Source organism: Coregonus lavaretus, assembly GCF_964263955.1.
Source record: "Coregonus lavaretus genome assembly, chromosome: 6".
NCBI lineage: Eukaryota > Metazoa > Chordata > Actinopteri > Salmoniformes > Salmonidae > Coregonus > Coregonus lavaretus.
This window is the reverse complement of record NC_139993.1, coordinates 39,866,889-39,884,124: the sequence shown is the minus strand read 5'-3', so window position 1 is coordinate 39,884,124 and position 17,236 is coordinate 39,866,889. Positions and strand designations below refer to the sequence as shown.

Genomic DNA, 17,236 nt, shown 5'->3' with positions numbered 1-17,236 from the left:
GCAACAGTGTAGATTTGGCCTTGTGTTTTACGTTATTATCCTGCTGAAAGTTGAATTAATCTCCCAGTGTCTGTTGGAAAGCAGACTGAACCAGGTTTTCCTCTTGGATTTTGCCTGTGCTTATAGCTGTATTCTGTTTTATCCTAAAAAAAAAACTCCATAGTCCTTGCCGATGACAAGCATGCCCATAACATGATGCAGCCACCACAATGCTTGAAAACATGAAAAGTGGTACTCAGTGATGTGTGGATTTGCCCCAAACATAATGCTTTGTATTCAGGATAAAAAGTTTGTTTCTTTGCCACATTTTTTGCAGTATTACTTAAGTGCCTTGTTGCAAACAGGATGCATATTTTGGGATATTTTTATTCTGTACAGTCTTCCTTCTTTTCACTCTGTCATTTAGGTTAGTATTGTGGAGTAACTACAATGTTGTTGACCCATCCTCAGTATACTCATATCACACAACCATCAGTTGAAGAACAAGCAAATGTATAACCCCTGCAAAATTCAAAGATGGGCTGTACAGAGTATGTGTGCATATGCATATGGCAGGTGTTCTGCAGTGATGTCAAACATTTTTGCTGTACATTGATGTCTTGAAGATTTATAAGAAATTAGGACTTGTGTAAACCGCAGGGCTTTAATCGAGAATGTGGGCATACTATAGGCTATATGTATGGCGGGTGTTCTGCAGTGAAGACTAAAATGCTTTGCATTAATCAGCACCTTGGAGAACGCAGTCCATTTCACCACCATAGATATTAGGATACTTGGCTGTTTACTCTGTCTGCTGCGCTGCTACGTTGTTTGTCACTATTTTTCTCATGCGTTCCGGTACCACAAGAGCCCCCTGGATAACCCCCTCTCGCGCTCACTATGTGTTCCCGATCTACAAATTAAGCACTGCATACCGTATCACGACAGGTGTGATGGAAGCAGGACTTTGCTGTACAATTTGATAAATGCCTACAGATAATTTCTAAGTTCTAATTTCTTCGTTCGACATGGTGGGTTATTTTTGTGTCAGTAAAATTTATTATGCGAGAAATGGCGTTGTGTCTTGTCAGATATTACTGCTCTGTTGGAGCTAGGTACACAAGCCTTTCTCTACACCTGGAGCTAGGTACACAAGCATTTCTCTACACCTGCAATAACATCTGCTAAATATGTGTATGCGACCAACACATTTTGATTTTATTTGAAATATTGATATAATAACCTTCATATAGAGGTAAACTTGGAGTTAAGCGATGACAGGGTGGGTGGTCCACCCGCTACAACTCGGGAAACCATGCAGTTTATTAGGCTACAGATGAAATAAGTTATGATGAACTTAACAGGGTGGTGAAAGTGCATGGTATGAGCTTGATGGTCCTTTCCAATAAATATCGAGGGTCTTATTCTGGTGACATGAGGATCGATGCTTGGCTGCTGTCTGACAAAAAAAAAAATATTCTCACTGTTATCCATAATAATCATCATGTAGACTAGCCTACCTGCACAGCCTACTGGCTAGAGCGCACGTGCCAAGACCAGAGAAGGCACATTTGCTATTTAAGGAAACCGCTTTTCTGAAAAAAACGATCGGTAGAGTTGAAAATATGATGGAAACATATTGAACATTATATTTTTTATTCGGTACATGAAAACTTAAGCGAAAAAGTACATTTTGTGTGCACTACGTCACCACGCTGGTGGGGAAAATGCACATATTTTCTTTATGTGGATTTTAGAATATTTGCATGAAAATCTGTTGCCAATTGGATGTAAACCTAGCTACACACACACATTTATGCACACAAACTCATGCACACTCACACTTTTATATCAGCGTCCAATACTGCTTGAAACACTAACACAAACAGGCCATTAACCCACAAGTACATACATTTTTTATGACGTAGTCTGTCACATATTTCAGAGTCAATGGCCCACCATAAATCAAATTGCCCAATCTCAGTCCAATAAGGGAGGAGTTGTGGCACTGCAGAAAGGGAGGTAAATTGCTCAATAATCTATTTAGTTTAATAGCATGAAAGGGGGTGAGGGGAGGGGGGAGGCCATTTCTGAGTGAGATACAGAGGGTCTTGGAGGATTCACTAACGAGAGTGTTACATGACAATAGGCAGTGTTGTGTCTGTGCACTGTCTGCTGCTGTGTGAATGGTTAGCATGTTCATCCTGATTCTAAAGGGCATCTCAGGGTTACCTGAGCAATTCACATCCAACACAGTACAGATGTTCGCAGACAGGTGAGGAGGAATAGTATACTATGGTTAGGGGGTGATATTCTACAAATTACTGTTGACAATGTGTCAGTAACAGTCTGTCTCTGCCAGACAGCTAAAATAATGGACAGGTGCTCCTCATACCTGGCCTTGGTCATGCCATTCCAGCACTTGTCAACAGCTGCTCCTGCTGCCACTTTACTATTGCACAGAGCAGCTGGCAGTTGGACCCAGTACTGCTGCATCTCCCTCAGCTTACTGGACACATCAGATATCTAGGAGAGATAAGACATAGTTAGAATACTCAGCACAACACACACACACACACACAAGACAGAGAGGACATCCTGCAGTTCTAATGACACACACCTGCATCTCCAGTCGGACCCCTGCAGCGGGGCTGGGTTTGTACTCCATTGCGGTGCTGTCAGGGTTCACTCTGGTCTTTCTCTCCTCAGACCCTGAGCTCTGTGTGCCTGCCACCCTGGGGGTCCCACAGGCCTGGAACACCTACCACCAAACACACAATGAAACCCACACCTTTAGACACAAATATAAGACTGAAGGGAATGGGTCATTAGTGGGAGTGAGAGTGAGAAGGTTTAGTCAGGGTTTGGTACTGGTTGAACTGACCTTGCTGGTGAAGACCTCTGTGTTCTCCTGCATGTAGAGGATGGCCTCTGAGATGCGGAGGGGGAGGGAGTAGATGACCACGTCCACACTGGGGTCAGCACTGAAGCTAGACGCCACCTGCAGCATGGTGTCTGGACAATAGAGACAGGGAAGAGAAACAAGGAGAAAGACTGTGAGAGTGTGTGCTTATTTGCAGTGTGTGTGTGTGTGTGTGTGTGTGTGTGTGTGTTGTGTGTGTGTGTGTGTGTGTTATGTGTGTGCGGGCGTCTGTGAGTGCACGTGTTTCTCTCACCGACGAGGCTCTGCCACTCTGTGTCCAGGTCGGCCTGGTTGGCGAGGCAGCCCTTCATGACGTTTCTGCAGTAGTTGGCACAGGGCTTGACGGAGGCCAAGCCTCTACAGTGAGGGCAGTACACAAGCTTCATCATGGCACGGATACACTCTGGGCTCAGAGGAACCTGGAGGGGCACACCCATCATCATCATCATCAGCAGCAGCTTTATCATCAATATCATCATCATCATCAAGGAGCTTTGCATCTTTTCAACTTTGAGGAGTAATGAGACACAGTGAGCTGCAATGGCAAGTTAGAACGATGTTGTAAAGAAATGCCTTTTCAAAATTCTGTTTTCACTCAGTCATGGTGGCTGGCACCAGAGTGGAGTAGACTAAAGAGTTGTTCCTTGCTACTGCTCAGGTGTCTGTGTCTATCAAGTCAACTGTGCATGGCTGTGCTCCAGCGATAGGGGCCGTTACACCTGTCAGTGCAGAGCCAGATGAAAAGCCCAGTAAAATTCACACACAGTGACATCTTCCCTCCCCTGATGCACTCACTAGTACCCTGCAGCACTGCCATTCTCTACACAGGTCTCTGAATGCATACACAATCTCCAATACAGAGACAGAATTTCACCTTGTTTCCCTCATTGCATGTACACTACATTACCAAAAGTATGTGGACACCTGCTCGTCGAACATCTCATTCCAAAATCATGGGCATTAATATGTTGGACCCCCCCCCCCCCCCCACACACACCCCTTTGCTGCTATAACAGCCTCCACTCTTCTGGGAAGGCTTTCCACTAGATGTTGGAACATTACTGCAGGGACTTTCTTCCATTCAGCCACAAGAGCATTAGTGAGGTCGGGCACTGATGTTGGACGATTAGGCCTGGCTCGCAATCGGCGTTCCAATTCATCACAAAGGTGTTCGATGGGGTTGAGGTCAGGGCTCTGTGAAGGCCAGTCAAGTTCTTCCACACCGATCTCAACAAACCATTTCTGTATGGACCTCGCTTTGTGCACGGGGGCATTGTCATGCTGAAACAGGAAAGGGCCTTTCCCAAACTGTTGCCACATAGTTGGAAGCACAGAATTGTCTAGAATGTCATTGTATGCTGCAGTGTTAAGATTACCCTTCACTGGAACTAAGGGGCCTAGCCCGAACCATGAAAAACAGCCCCAGACCATTATTCCTCCTCCACCAAACTTTACAGTTGGCACTATGCATTGGGGCAGGTAGCGTTCTCCTGGCATCCGCCAAACCCAGATTTGTTCGTCGGACTGCCAGATGGTGAAGCGTGATTCATCACTCCAGAGAACGCGTTCCACTGCTCCAGAGTCCAATGGCGGCGCGCTCTACACCACTCCAGCCGACGCTTGGCATTGCGCATGTTGATCTTAGGCTTGTATGCGGCTGCTCGGCCATGGAAACCCATTTCATCCTCTGTAACTTTCTCACTCATCATTATTCACAATTCATTCAGGATTATCCGTAATCATGGTAGCATCCACATTAATGTAGAAGTGTTAAAAAATATATTATATTCTTATTTATAATAAAAGTGACTCCAAAATGACGCAATACATTGTTCACCATTTCTATTGGGTACAAAATAATCTGAAACACAACCAAAACTAACTGCAAATGCATCCAACACGTTTGTAGAGTCACAATCTTGATGTAGTCATTGCATGCTAAGAACATGGGACCAAATACTAAACTTTTGACTACTTTATTTTTAAGAATCTTTAGGGGTGTCAATAATTTTGACTCCTACTGTTTTGAGAAAAAAAAAGATAACTTGTTAAACAAAATCCCTTTCTCTGAGCAATTCCATTAGTATAAAATAATATAATTTCAACAACAAAAAAATTAGCTCAGTATTTGAATTACTGGGTGTCAATAATTTCGGGCCCCACTGTATATGTGTGGTTATAATATGTATTATGATCATGATTATCATGTATTGATTATGATTATGTAGTGTGCATTGTGCAACATGAAACAGCAACAATACCATGCAGCTAATGCATAAGAGTGGTTCGGTAGGGGATAGATAAATGGATATGTAGGTGTAGATGTTTTCTAAAGGATGCTAACTGTTAGAAGAGTTGGCTATCATTTCCAATAATAATCACGCACTATTAAAGCATTCGGAGGAGGACCATGTCATTTTCCCAGAATGCAGCTTCAAATTTAGCTCCTTAAAAGGATAAGTGCGAGCTTATGCTGTCTAGAGTTTGAGACCATTAAGAACTTTACAAGGAGACTGATCAGATAACATGATTAAAGCGGCGTCATTACAACCGTTCCTTGTATTAACAGACTTCACAGGAACTCATCAACAGGGCTTAATGTAAACAGACAGCCAGCTTCCTAATACGTCCGAATGTCACCGATTGATTGTGACATCCCACAGTGTGAGATCTCCTACAGTGTGACAACAGGAGGGGGAGTGGAGCAGAGCGGAGCGGCCAGTTAATGGTGCTGCTAAATTAAGATCAGTGACAGGACAGACGCCCATGATGCCATACTGTTACATCAGCCACTGTCACTGGCAGTAACAACAGTAATCAACCATAGCTCAAAGGGATTCTTCCATCAACATGCTCTCGCTCTTGCTCCCTCTTTCTCTCTCTCTCTCTTTCTTTCTCTCTCTCTCTCTCTCTCTCTCTCTCTCTCTCTCTCTCTCTCTCTCTCTCTCTCTCTCTCTCTCTCTCTCTCTCTCTCTCTCTCTCTCTCTCTCTCTCTCTCTCTCTCTCTCTCTCTCTCTCTCTCTCTCTCTCTCTCTCAGATTCTCTCTCTCAGATTCTCACACACACTCACTTTCATCTATCTCTCTATACCTCCTCTTCTCCACTTCTATCTCCCTCTCCCTGTGTTCTATTTAAAAGTGGTAAAGCTGGTGGTATCGTGCTGTAAATAAAGTCTGTATTTAAATGGGCCAGACTCCGGCCTCTTTGTGCCAACATAAAGAGCGGTTTGAAATGGTGGTTCTTTTTAGGAAGAAGGGAGCGAGAGCCCACTGGATTCCTGCACGTGGCTATTGCCCTCTCTGGTGTTTGTGTAAATAGCTTGTGTATGTTCGATAAGGAACGCACAAATACACATTGATCCACTAAAAGACACAACAGATTACACATTAGATATGTGTAGGCTTAAAGTACTTTCATAATAATGTTACATTTAAATTAACATAAAACCTAAACGTTTCTCAAAGGCTCTTTCCTCTCTCCAAGAGTGTGCCAGGAATCACCTTTTGTGATTCTCTATACCACTAAAAGCATCATAAAAGTTGGCATATTAAACAGGCACTGGGCTTGTTCCACTGCTACCATCCAAAGAGACAGAGACATGTCCCAGTGGTGCCTTACTTTCATCCATTAAAGGCTAAATGTAGACTGACCAAGTAATCAGCCAGTAGACAGTGGCTGTAGTACAGTGGTTGTTAAGCTAGCCTAGCTACATTTTTCATCTGCCCCTCAGACACCCTGTTGCTGGGGAAATGCACAGCAGCCCTTTACCCATCCCTACTGAGACAAGCCCCTACTGAGACAAGCCCCTACTGAGACACGCCCCTACTGAAACACACCTCTACTGAGGCACACCCCTACTGAGACACGCCCCTACTGAGACACGCCCCTACTGAAACACACCTCTACTGAGGCACACCCCTACTGAAACACGCCCCTACTGAGACACACCTCTACTGAGGCACACCCCTACTGAGACACGCCCCTACTGAGACACACCCTTAATGTGCTTTATATATGTACAATATGCATATGTTTTCACCAGGGTAACCAAGGTTAAACACACTGTTGGGGGTGAAAATTACACAGTCTCACCCAGGATATTTTCTTTCTGTGACAGATTTACGCAAGGAACTTACTCTGTGATTTACATAACAATCCCAATTTCAACTTGTTGAGAGCGTTATGGGTGTGTGCAGGGTGTTTAATGGTTAACGGTGTGGCAGATGTGAGGTGGTAATATCAGGTATAAAAAGCACAGCCATATTTATCAGAGGTAGCAACACGTGAAACAGCACATCTCTACTATAACAGTACCTGGGAGACTTTGCGGACCACCTCCCCACTGAAGGTCAGGCCCTGGACGAATGGCCGTGCCGCCACGAAGGCCCTGGTGACCTTGGGCTTGAGGTCACGGGGGACGTCCCCAAAAGGCCGCAGGGTCTCCGTCTGCTTGGCCACACACTCCAGGTAGTCGTCAGTGAGGGTGTACTGCGGGAGGACGGAGGCCTTGAACAGGCGCTCCAGCAGCCGTGCCCAGAACTCGTTGAGCGTCTCCTCCAGGTTGACAGCGGAACCGCGGTAGTAGCGACGCAGGTCAGCATACAGGTCCTGGAACACAGGGGTGTTCTTGGAGTAGAGGGAGCCCAGCGTGGCCAGCAAGGACTCTTGGAGGGAACGCTCTGAGCTGTTCAGGAGTTCTGTGAAGTACGCTGAGGAGAGAGGAGAGAGAGAGACGAGGAGTCAAATACAGGAATAGTCCGTTTTAACTATTGGACAGGTGCAGCACTTATCAATTCCTTTGCCACAGACCACTTAACACAGGGCCTGGGGAGCCTAGAGTGAGAGGAGAGACATGACTTTGGAACTTTGGAGGCGACCGACCAATCAAACACTGAGATGAGAAAAGAGATAGGTGATCAATAGCAGTTAGATGGTTGACTGCTACAGCCCTCTGGTCTATTCTAAAGTGCCTAAAGGGTTCTCAGGCTCATTCACATTGATGGTTACCTGCATTCATAAACACTTCCCCCTCTTCCCCTCACTCTCTATCCCTAACTCACATTCTCTCCTTTCCTTTTTGTCTTTACCCCTCTTCCTCTCTTGCTCTCTTTTCATCGGTTTGGTTTCCAGCTGCCAGCTGCCAGCTGCAAGCCAAAACATAATTTGCTCCATCACCACCTGTCTGTCAGGAGAAACAGCACCTTCTGGGCCTCGGTACCTGTCTACTATCCCGCCCTGTGCCGCCCCTCTCCACCCACGTACCTCTCACTCTCATTCTCTCAAATAAAAAATGGAGACTGCAGTTAGTCAGTTCTACTGTACAGTATGTTGGCAATTCAAAGCATTGTGTGACATCCAACCCCAAAAACCAAGCTTAGCCTTCCCAGTGTTTGTTTCATCAGTGCTGCTGGCCTCTGCCTAAAACTCTATTGCCCACAGAGTGAACACAGGCTCAGAGGAAGTACAGCTAAATGGCCACTACTTGAAGTACAGTAGATCCCATAGAATGTGAGTATATCACCAACAAACACACAGATATACACTACCGGTCAAAAGTTTTAGAACACCTACTCATTCAAGTTTTTATTTTTATTTTTACTATTTTCTACATTGTAGAATAATAGTGAAGACATCAAAACTATGAAATAACACATATGGAATCATGTAGTAACCCAAAAAGTGTTAAACAAAAAAATATACATTTGAGATTTGAGATTCTTCAAATAGCCACCCTTTGCCTTGATGACAGCTTTGCACACTTTTGGCATTCTCTCAACCAGCTTCATGAGTTAGTCACCTGGAATGCATTTCAATTAACAGGTGTGCCTTCTTAAAAGTTAATTTATGGGGGGTGTGGGGTGGTATACAGAAGATAGCCCTATTTGGTAAAAGACCAAGTCCATATTATGGCAAGAATAGCTCAAATAATAGAATTCAAGGCACACTTAACCAGCATGGCTACCACAGCATTCTCCAGCGATACGCCATCCCATCTGGTTTGGGCTTAGTGGGACTATCATTTGTTTTTCACACCTCCAGGCTGTGTAAGGGCTATTTTCCCAAGAAGGAGAGTGATGGAGTGCTGCATCAGATGACCTGGCCTCCACAATCCCGCGACCTCAACCAAATTGAGATGATTTGGGATGAGTCGGACCGCAGAGTGAAGGAAAAGCAGCTAACAAGTGCTCAGCATATGTGGGAACTCCTTCAAGACTGTTGGAAAAGCATTCCAGGTGAAGCTGGTTGAGAGAATGCCAAGAGTGTGCAAAGCTGTCATCAAGGCAAAGGGTGGCTATTTGAAGAATCTCAAATCTCAAATATATATGTTTAACACTTTTTTGGTTACTACATGATTCCATATGTGTTATTTCATAGTTTTGATGTCTTCACTATTATTCTACTATGTAGAAAATAGTAAAAATAAAGAAAAACCCTTGAATGAGTAGGGGTCCTAAAACTTTTGACCGGTAGTGTACAGTAGGTAGTACTGTAATATCAGCACCCAGAACCAAACCAGGCTGTCACGAGATTAGCTAGACTGTAAAGTACAGATCCAACTGTCCTCCCATTTGGCACCCAGACGCATGATTGATTTGTGTTCTCCAAAAACCAAACTCACTACCCACTGGGCAAAAACTGGTTGAATCAAAAGTTGTTTCCACGTCATTTCAACCAAAAAAATCAAAGTGATGGCGTTGAATCAACGTGGAAAACTGATTGGGTTTGCAAAAACTCATCAACGTAAGGGAATTTCTTCATTTTTTCCCTCCACTTTGATCCTAAATCCAATGACATGGTGAAATGTTTTGTTGATTTCAGGTTGAATTCATGTTAGTTGAGAACTCAACCAAATGTAAATCAAAACTAGATGTTGAAATTATGACTGTACCCAGTGGGTAAGCTCTTCGTGCTACGTAAATAAACAAATAAATGGGAGTGTGGGAATGAGCAGATCGATTTGGCCCAATGTGACATACAAGGAGGAGTGTTCTAGCATGCGTGACAAACTATAGACACTGTGAGAACCTGGGAACTCAACTGTAGAACTGTAGAGCACTGTCTCAACTGCAGTTCAGTTAACAGCACTTTGCGGGTAAAGTGAGAGGAAGAGAGAAAAACTAAAACAACAAGGGACTATGCCATTGTCCTATATACCTCCTTATTGAGCCTTGCAATAAAGCAGCGGATATTGAGAGTTACAGTGTCAGGGGGAATGTAATAAAACTCTGTCACCTCCCATTCTGCTGACACAATGACTGGGCTGCTGCCTGCTGCCTGCTGCTGGAGCTGACCCCTGTAGCGAGAGGGTTAGGGAGGGCAGACTGCCTCTGACTCTCCCTCTAATCTGAGGTTTTGAATGCTGGAGACAGGGGGAGGGCCTGGGCCGGGGCCGGGCCTGTGAGTGCTGCTGCTGCTGTGGAGAAGCAGTAAAAACCTGCATTTAGCTGAGTGAGTCCAGGGCCCACGCCCGGCAACCCTAAACACAACCAGATGGCCATGCAGCTCTTACCACCACTCCTCTCTGCGTCCTTCTGTTCCTTCTGTTTCTACTGCTCCTACTGCTGCTCTGTTTCTACTGCTCCTACTGCTGCTCTGTTTCTACTGCTTCTACTGCTGCTCTGTTTCTACTGCTACTACTGCTGCTCTGTTTCTACTGCTCCTACTGCTGCTCTGTTTCTACTGCTTCTACTGCTGCTCTGTTTCTACTGCTACTACTGCTGCTCTGTTTCTACTGCTACTACTGCTGCTCTGTTTCTACTGCTCCTACTGCTGCTCTGTTTCTACTGCTTCTACTGCTGCTCTGTTTCTACTGCTACTACTGCTGCTCTGTTTCTACTGCTCCTACTGCTGCTCTGTTTCCACTGCTTCTACTGCTGCTCTGTTTCTACTGCTCTTACTGCTGCTCTGTTTCTACTGCTTCTACTGCTGCTCTGTTTCTACTTCTACTACTGCTGCTCTGTTTCTACTTCGGCTACTGCTGCTCTGTTTCTACTGCTTCTACTGCTGCTCTGTTTCTACTGCTACTACTGCTGCTCTGTTTCTACTGCTACTACTGCTGCTCTGTTTCTACTGTTCCTACTGCTGCTCTGTTTCTACTGCTACTACTGCTGCTCTGTTTCTACTGCTACTACTGCTACTACTGCTGATCTGTTTCTACTTCTACTACTGCTACTACTGCTACCTACTGCTCCTGTACATCCTCTGTAGTCTACTGAAGACACAGCTGCAATCATACCAAATGGACTTGAAACAACACCTGCACACTTCCATTTCCTCCCCTCTCTATCGCTGCTTCATGAAGCTGTAGCTCTATGGTTCCTCTTTGATGGATTGCTTCATCTTCATCAACATCTGACTTCCCTCTGTCTCTGTGGCTGTAACCTCCTGATGTTGAGGGAGAGGAGGGGGCAGGGGTTGTGTATGCAGCTGGACTAGCTCTATACCAGCATTTCCCAAACTCGTTTCCCAAACTCGGTCCTCGGGACCCCAAGGGGTGCACGTTTTGGTTTTTGCCCTAGCACTACACAGCTGATTCAAATAATCAAAGCTTGATGATTAGTTGATTATTTGAATCAGCTGTGTAGTGCTAGGGCAAAAAACAAAACATGCACCCCTTGGGGTCCCGAGGACCGAGTTTAGAAAACCCTGTTCTGCCAGCCCAGCCCCAGCGTGCGATGGTGTCCATGTTGTTGTGTGGCCCACACCTTCCTCCTGTTGCTAAGCTAGACTAACTCTGCCAAGGTGTGTGTTACACATATCAGTCACACTGATTTCATCTCACTCCACAAATCAGAGCAGCCCAGCCGTCCAGGAAGTATAGAAAGCAGGAGAAAAAGGTACTGTCTAACTCATACCACCATACCCCTCTCTTTCTTTCTTTCTCCATATCGCCCTCCACTAGATTTAGGTCATTTAGCAGACGCTCTTATCCAGAGCGACTTACAAGAGCAATTAGGGTTAAGTGCCTTGCTCAAGGGAACATCGACATATTTTTCACCTAGTCGGCTCGGGGATTAGAACCAGCGACCTTTCGGTTACTGGCACAACGCTCTTAACCACTAAGCTACCTGCCGCCCCAGTACCCACTACCTCTAATCAATCCATCATTCCCTTCTCTCCCTCTGTCTGTTTTTCTCTCTGTCCCTCTTTCTTCTCTCTCTTCCACTACTTACCCGCTTCACCCTCCTCTTTCTCTGCCCTTTTCTCCCTCTCTCTCTCATTACTCTGATGTGTGGTGATGTGACGCTTCTGGCAGCCACTCTCCTCATTGGGTCAAATGCTCATTAGCAGGGCCAGCATCCCGGCCTGTGGAGGTGGATGGAGTGGAGGAGGGGGCAGCTTATCACATTTCACCCCTCCCTCCTCCCCACATCCCCACCATGGTGTCTGCAAGGTTCCATGACTCATTACCACAGCCAATCATAAATCATAAGTCTCCCAGCGGCCCGCCTTCTCCTCTCCTTTCTGTGTCTACCTCTGTCTCTGCCACTCTGATGACAGCTAGGGCTCATCAAGACAGGAAATATGACTGCATGCCATCATCCCCTGTTTTAATCTTATGTTAATCAGACGGATGGATGGAGGTCCAGATTACTTTGTGGGAGATTTAATTTCCAGAGCAAACATCCATGTTTCAGGCATCATCAGCTGCTGTCATCGGGGTACAATATCCTCCAGCTCCATAATGTTACTGTAGCTGGAGCCTCAGGACTATATAAATAGAGTTTATTAGTGATGGGTCAAAGATTGCAGTAATGTCTTCAAAATTCTCAGAACAAGTCAAGGACACTATCAAGGTCATCCAGTTCTTGAAAAAATTGCACACAACTACAGACTTGAGGCTGGTGTCAAGACAGGGAGCGCTTAAGAAATGTCAGGAGGTATCAGCATTTTGACAAAAACACACAATTCCCAATGTCTAGTGACCTCCTTTACCTTTCAGGCTGACAGCTCAGCGTGTCTTTCTGATGTGTGGACATTTATTTGGTTTGTTTATTTATCTGAGAGCACGTCAACACTTGCCCTATCCTCTCGTTAAACAACTGAATCACAAACAGAGTAGATGCCCATGTTCATTTTATGAGTGTTTGTGTGTATTGTGTGTATTGTGTGTATTGTGTGTATTGTGTGTATTGTGTGCATTGTGTGTGTTGTGTGTGTTGTGTGTGTTGTGTGTGTATTGTATGTATATTGTGTGTATTGTATGTATTGTGTGTATTGTGTGTGTTGTGGGTCATTCTACAGATTCGGTGCCTTTTGTGATTGAGGAGGATGAAACAATGAACATTAAAATCTTAAGCTTTTTTTTATTTGATGTGACAAAGTAATGTGTGTACTTGATAGAAAATACCTTTTCCCATCTCAATGTAGAGTATTTGTCACGCTCTGGCTCCGGGACTGTGTATTTTGAGCCAGGGTGTGTTCATTTGGTTGTGTTGTATTTGGTTGTGTTTCATTGTTTGGTCGTGTGACTCCCAATCAGTGGTAACGAGTGTCAGCTGTCGGCTCGTTATCTCTGATTGGGAGCCATATTTAAACTGTCAGTGTTCACCTTAGTGTTGTGGGTTTTTGTTCATTTCGGTTCGTGTTAAACCGTAGACGTCACGTTATCGTTTATTGTTTTGATCGTGTGATCTGTATAAATAAAGGATATGTTCACTTTCAACGCTGCGCCTTGGTCATCTCTAACCAACGATCGTGACAGAAAAACCCACCAAGATGGGACCAAGCAGCGTGTCCAGGAGCCATCGCCAGGGAGATCCCTCACAGATCTCCTTCGCCTCCTGGACTGGGTCAAGCCGAGTGAGGAAGAGAAGGGCTTGACATTATGGCAGAAGGGCGAGAGGCTGGCGAGGGACATGGAGACCTGGTCCACGGGTAGGAGAGACGCCCCGAAAATTTTTAGGGGGGGGCTCACGACGTCGGACCAGCAGGAGGCCGCGATAGAGCGGCCCAGTGGGTTGCCGGAGAAGGCCGCCGGGTTACGGGGGCCACTGGTCGAAGAGGGGATGGAGGAAGTAGAGGCACGGCGAGAGGTACTGGCGTGTGTTGCCAGTCCGGTCCGGCCCGTTCCAGATCCCGGTGTAGGACCAGTGGTGTGTGTCCCCAGTACAGTCCGGCCCATCCAAGCTTCCCGCACCAAGCCAGTGGTGTGCGTCGTCAGTCCGGCACGGCCCGTGCCTGCTCTCCGCATCAAGCCTGTGGTGCGTCTCGTCAGCCCGGCTCTGCCCGTTCCTGCTCTCCGCACCAGGTCTGTGGTGCACGTCGCCAGCCCAGTCCGGCCCATTCCTGCCACTCGTACCAAGTCAAGGGTGCGAGTCGTCAGCCGGATTCAGCCCATTCCTGCTACTCGCAACAAGCCAAGGGTGCGAGTCGTCAGCCGGATTCAGCCCATTCCTGCTACTCGCACCAAGCCAAGGGTGCGAGTCGTCAGCCGGATTCAGCCCATTCCTGCTACTCGCACCAAGCCAAGGGTGCGAGTCGTCAGCCGGATTCAGCCCATTCCTGCTACTCGCACCAAGCCAAGGGTGCGAGTCGTCAGCCGGATTCAGCCCATTCCTGCTACTCGCACCAAGCCAGGGATGCGAGTCTTCAGCCTGGTGAGGCCTGTTCCGGCTCCACGCACCATGCAAAGGGTGCGTATCGTCTGCCAGGTCCGGTCCATTCCTGCCTCACGCGCCAAGCCAGGGGTGCGCGTCGGCAGTCCTGATCCAGCTAACTGGGTCAGATCGGACTGGGGGCACTACGGGGGGATTGTAGTAGGGTGGTGGTCAAGCCCGGAGCCGGAGCCGCCTCCGAGGAGCAATACCCACCCAGCCCTTCCCTATTTGGGGTGTAGGCGCGGTCGGAGTCCGCGCCTTTAGGGGGGGGTACTGTCACGCTCTGGCTCCGGGACTGTGTATTTTGAGCCAGGGTGTGTTCATTTGGTTGTGTTGTATTTGGTTGTGTTTCATTGTTTGGTCGTGTGACTCCCAATCAGTGGTAACGAGTGTCAGCTGTCGGCTCGTTATCTCTGATTGGGAGCCATATTTAAACTGTCAGTGTTCACCTTAGTGTTGTGGGTTTTTGTTCATTTCGGTTCGTGTTAAACCGTAGACGTCACGTTATCATTTATTGTTTTGATCGTGTGATCTGTATAAATAAAGGATATGTTCACTTTCAACGCTGCGCCTTGGTCATCTCTAACCAACGATCGTGACAGTATTAAGTTATTATTCTGTATTATTTTCTCAAACAAGTCCCAATTTAATTCAACCCCGTCACAGTCATTTTGTTATTCAACTATTCATTTTTCCAATAAGCTTGAGATCAGCTTCTGGCATAATCTCACAGTTTAGATGTCCCTTGTAAATAATGGCATATTGTAATTAAAGAGAAAATCAAGAAAAACTGACCAGCACCATCCTTTCCAGTTTACGATGAAGAAATTTCTAATCTAACTCCACATTTTCGCAAGAAATGTGCAAGAATGCTGCGTAATTCCTGACAAAATTGAAATAGCCTTATTTACCCTGATTTAATACACACAATAAAAACACTATTGATGTTATATTTTGTGTATTTAATACAAAAATGTAAAAAAATAATCTCGTAACAGGGATGAATGCACCGCAACAGGGTTGAAAATCATGTAACAGGGTTGAGTGAAAAGCATCACGTGTAATATGTTTTATCTTTTGAGATCACTAACATGTTGCCATTTTTTAAACATTTTAAACATTTTTAAACCTACTGTCAACATAGCTTTTAAAATCTAAAGAATCTAGATGAAAGCTAGACAGAGTAAAACACATTAATGAACTAATAACAGTAACAACATTTCATTGATTTCATAAAAATATCCATCTGATAATGGCAGGAGTCTGTTTGAACATTGAGCAAACATCTTAACATTGATAACCTATATAGGTCACATGTTGCCATTTTTTAACATTTTAAACTACTGTCAACATAGCTTTTAAAGTTTAAACAATCAAGATGAAATCTAGACAGATTAAAACACATTAATAAACTAACAACAGTTACAACATTTTCATTGATTTCATAGAAATATCCAGAGTAATGGCAGGAATGTCTGTGTTGTTTGAATGTTTGAACATTAAGCAAACATCTTAACATTAATAACCTATAGGTAAGCCTACAGTTTGTTCACCATTTTTACTGAGAGAGCCTAGCCCACACTTCCTTCTGTATTTCCATGTGCCTAGAAGTCACCGGTTTAGGGGGATCAATGTGTTCCAAGATGTCCTCAAATGGATACCACAGGATATCATCAAGAAGTGGCCAGAAGTACCTATTTGGTCCAGCACAGCACATGCATTTGACCTGCACATGGGATTCATCTGTGGCTAGAATTATTCCGGGATAGAAATCGTCATCATATTTGGCCACGCACCATTTCCCGCATATGTCTGGATTTGCCCAATCAACCTCCCTCTGTGACACGACTGATGTAACTTTAGGGGTAAATGTGAAATGTTGTGTATTGAAACACTGGCATTCCAGTTTCTTGTTGTGGACTGTGCACATACAGCTTACATCACGGTAGGCAATTTGCCTTGCAGCCACACAAACAACTTGGTGGATCCGCATTGTGGATGGAACTACTGGCAAATTGGCTGGCATACCTTGGACGGCTTTCTCGATGGCCTCGTCTTCAATGAAGTAAAGCTTGATGGCAGTGTTGTTCTCCTCTAAGACCCTGTACAGAGTATGAGCATTTGGGAGGTCACATCCTTGACTTATCAGCCTGTCTGCGGTTCTTTTTAGGGTTGCACCAACACCATCTGGTGCTCCCTTCCCATGTCCAGGAGAATTACCTGACCACCGGCGCGCGGATGTCCCTCACCTTCCTCTCTATGTGTGTTTCCTTTCTGCTGCTGTTTTTTCCATTGTTGAATCTGAAATTGTAGGTCAAGGTCAAGTCAATGACCTGCTTACTCTTCAAGACTAAATATTGTATCCTTTTAATCACTATGTAGTAAAATGAACATGAACTTGCAGATAATACTCCTAAATATGTCAATGTATATAGGAGAGAGAACAAATTAATTGTCACTTTTTTTAAGTTATTATTTTCAAAAATTCCTCGTACTTTTAGTTGATACTGTAAAACCGTAAACAACAAACATTCAACAAGAAAATATGATTGGTATTAAGCAATATACATTAAATATTGCTAAGATTTAACAGCTATTCAACCCTGTAACAGCCATTCAACCCCGTAACATTGAAAAATGTGATGGGGTTGAATGTGACAGGGTTGAAGATTTTGTGCTAATCTGTTGCTAATTCGGGATGCTAGCAGCTAGCAGTGTGCCACATGGCCTTATT

At 45.1% G+C, this 17,236-nt stretch overlaps 1 protein-coding gene across 1 annotated transcript in view; it reads right to left on the bottom strand.

Annotated features, from left to right (window-relative positions):
* The window catches only part of LOC311131575 (glypican-1-like), a 59,587-nt gene that overhangs the window by 5,045 nt on the left and 37,306 nt on the right, over positions 1 to 17,236 (bottom strand). Inside the window, exons 3-7 of the mRNA XM_084164637.1 lie at positions 7,217 to 7,611; positions 3,156 to 3,321; positions 2,864 to 2,994; positions 2,600 to 2,740; positions 2,375 to 2,505 (exon numbers count right to left, since the gene is read on the bottom strand). Coding sequence (XP_084020763.1) covers positions 2,375 to 2,505; positions 2,600 to 2,740; positions 2,864 to 2,994; positions 3,156 to 3,321; positions 7,217 to 7,611 — 964 coding nt within the window. The remainder of the gene's footprint in view (positions 1 to 2,374; positions 2,506 to 2,599; positions 2,741 to 2,863; positions 2,995 to 3,155; positions 3,322 to 7,216; positions 7,612 to 17,236) is intronic.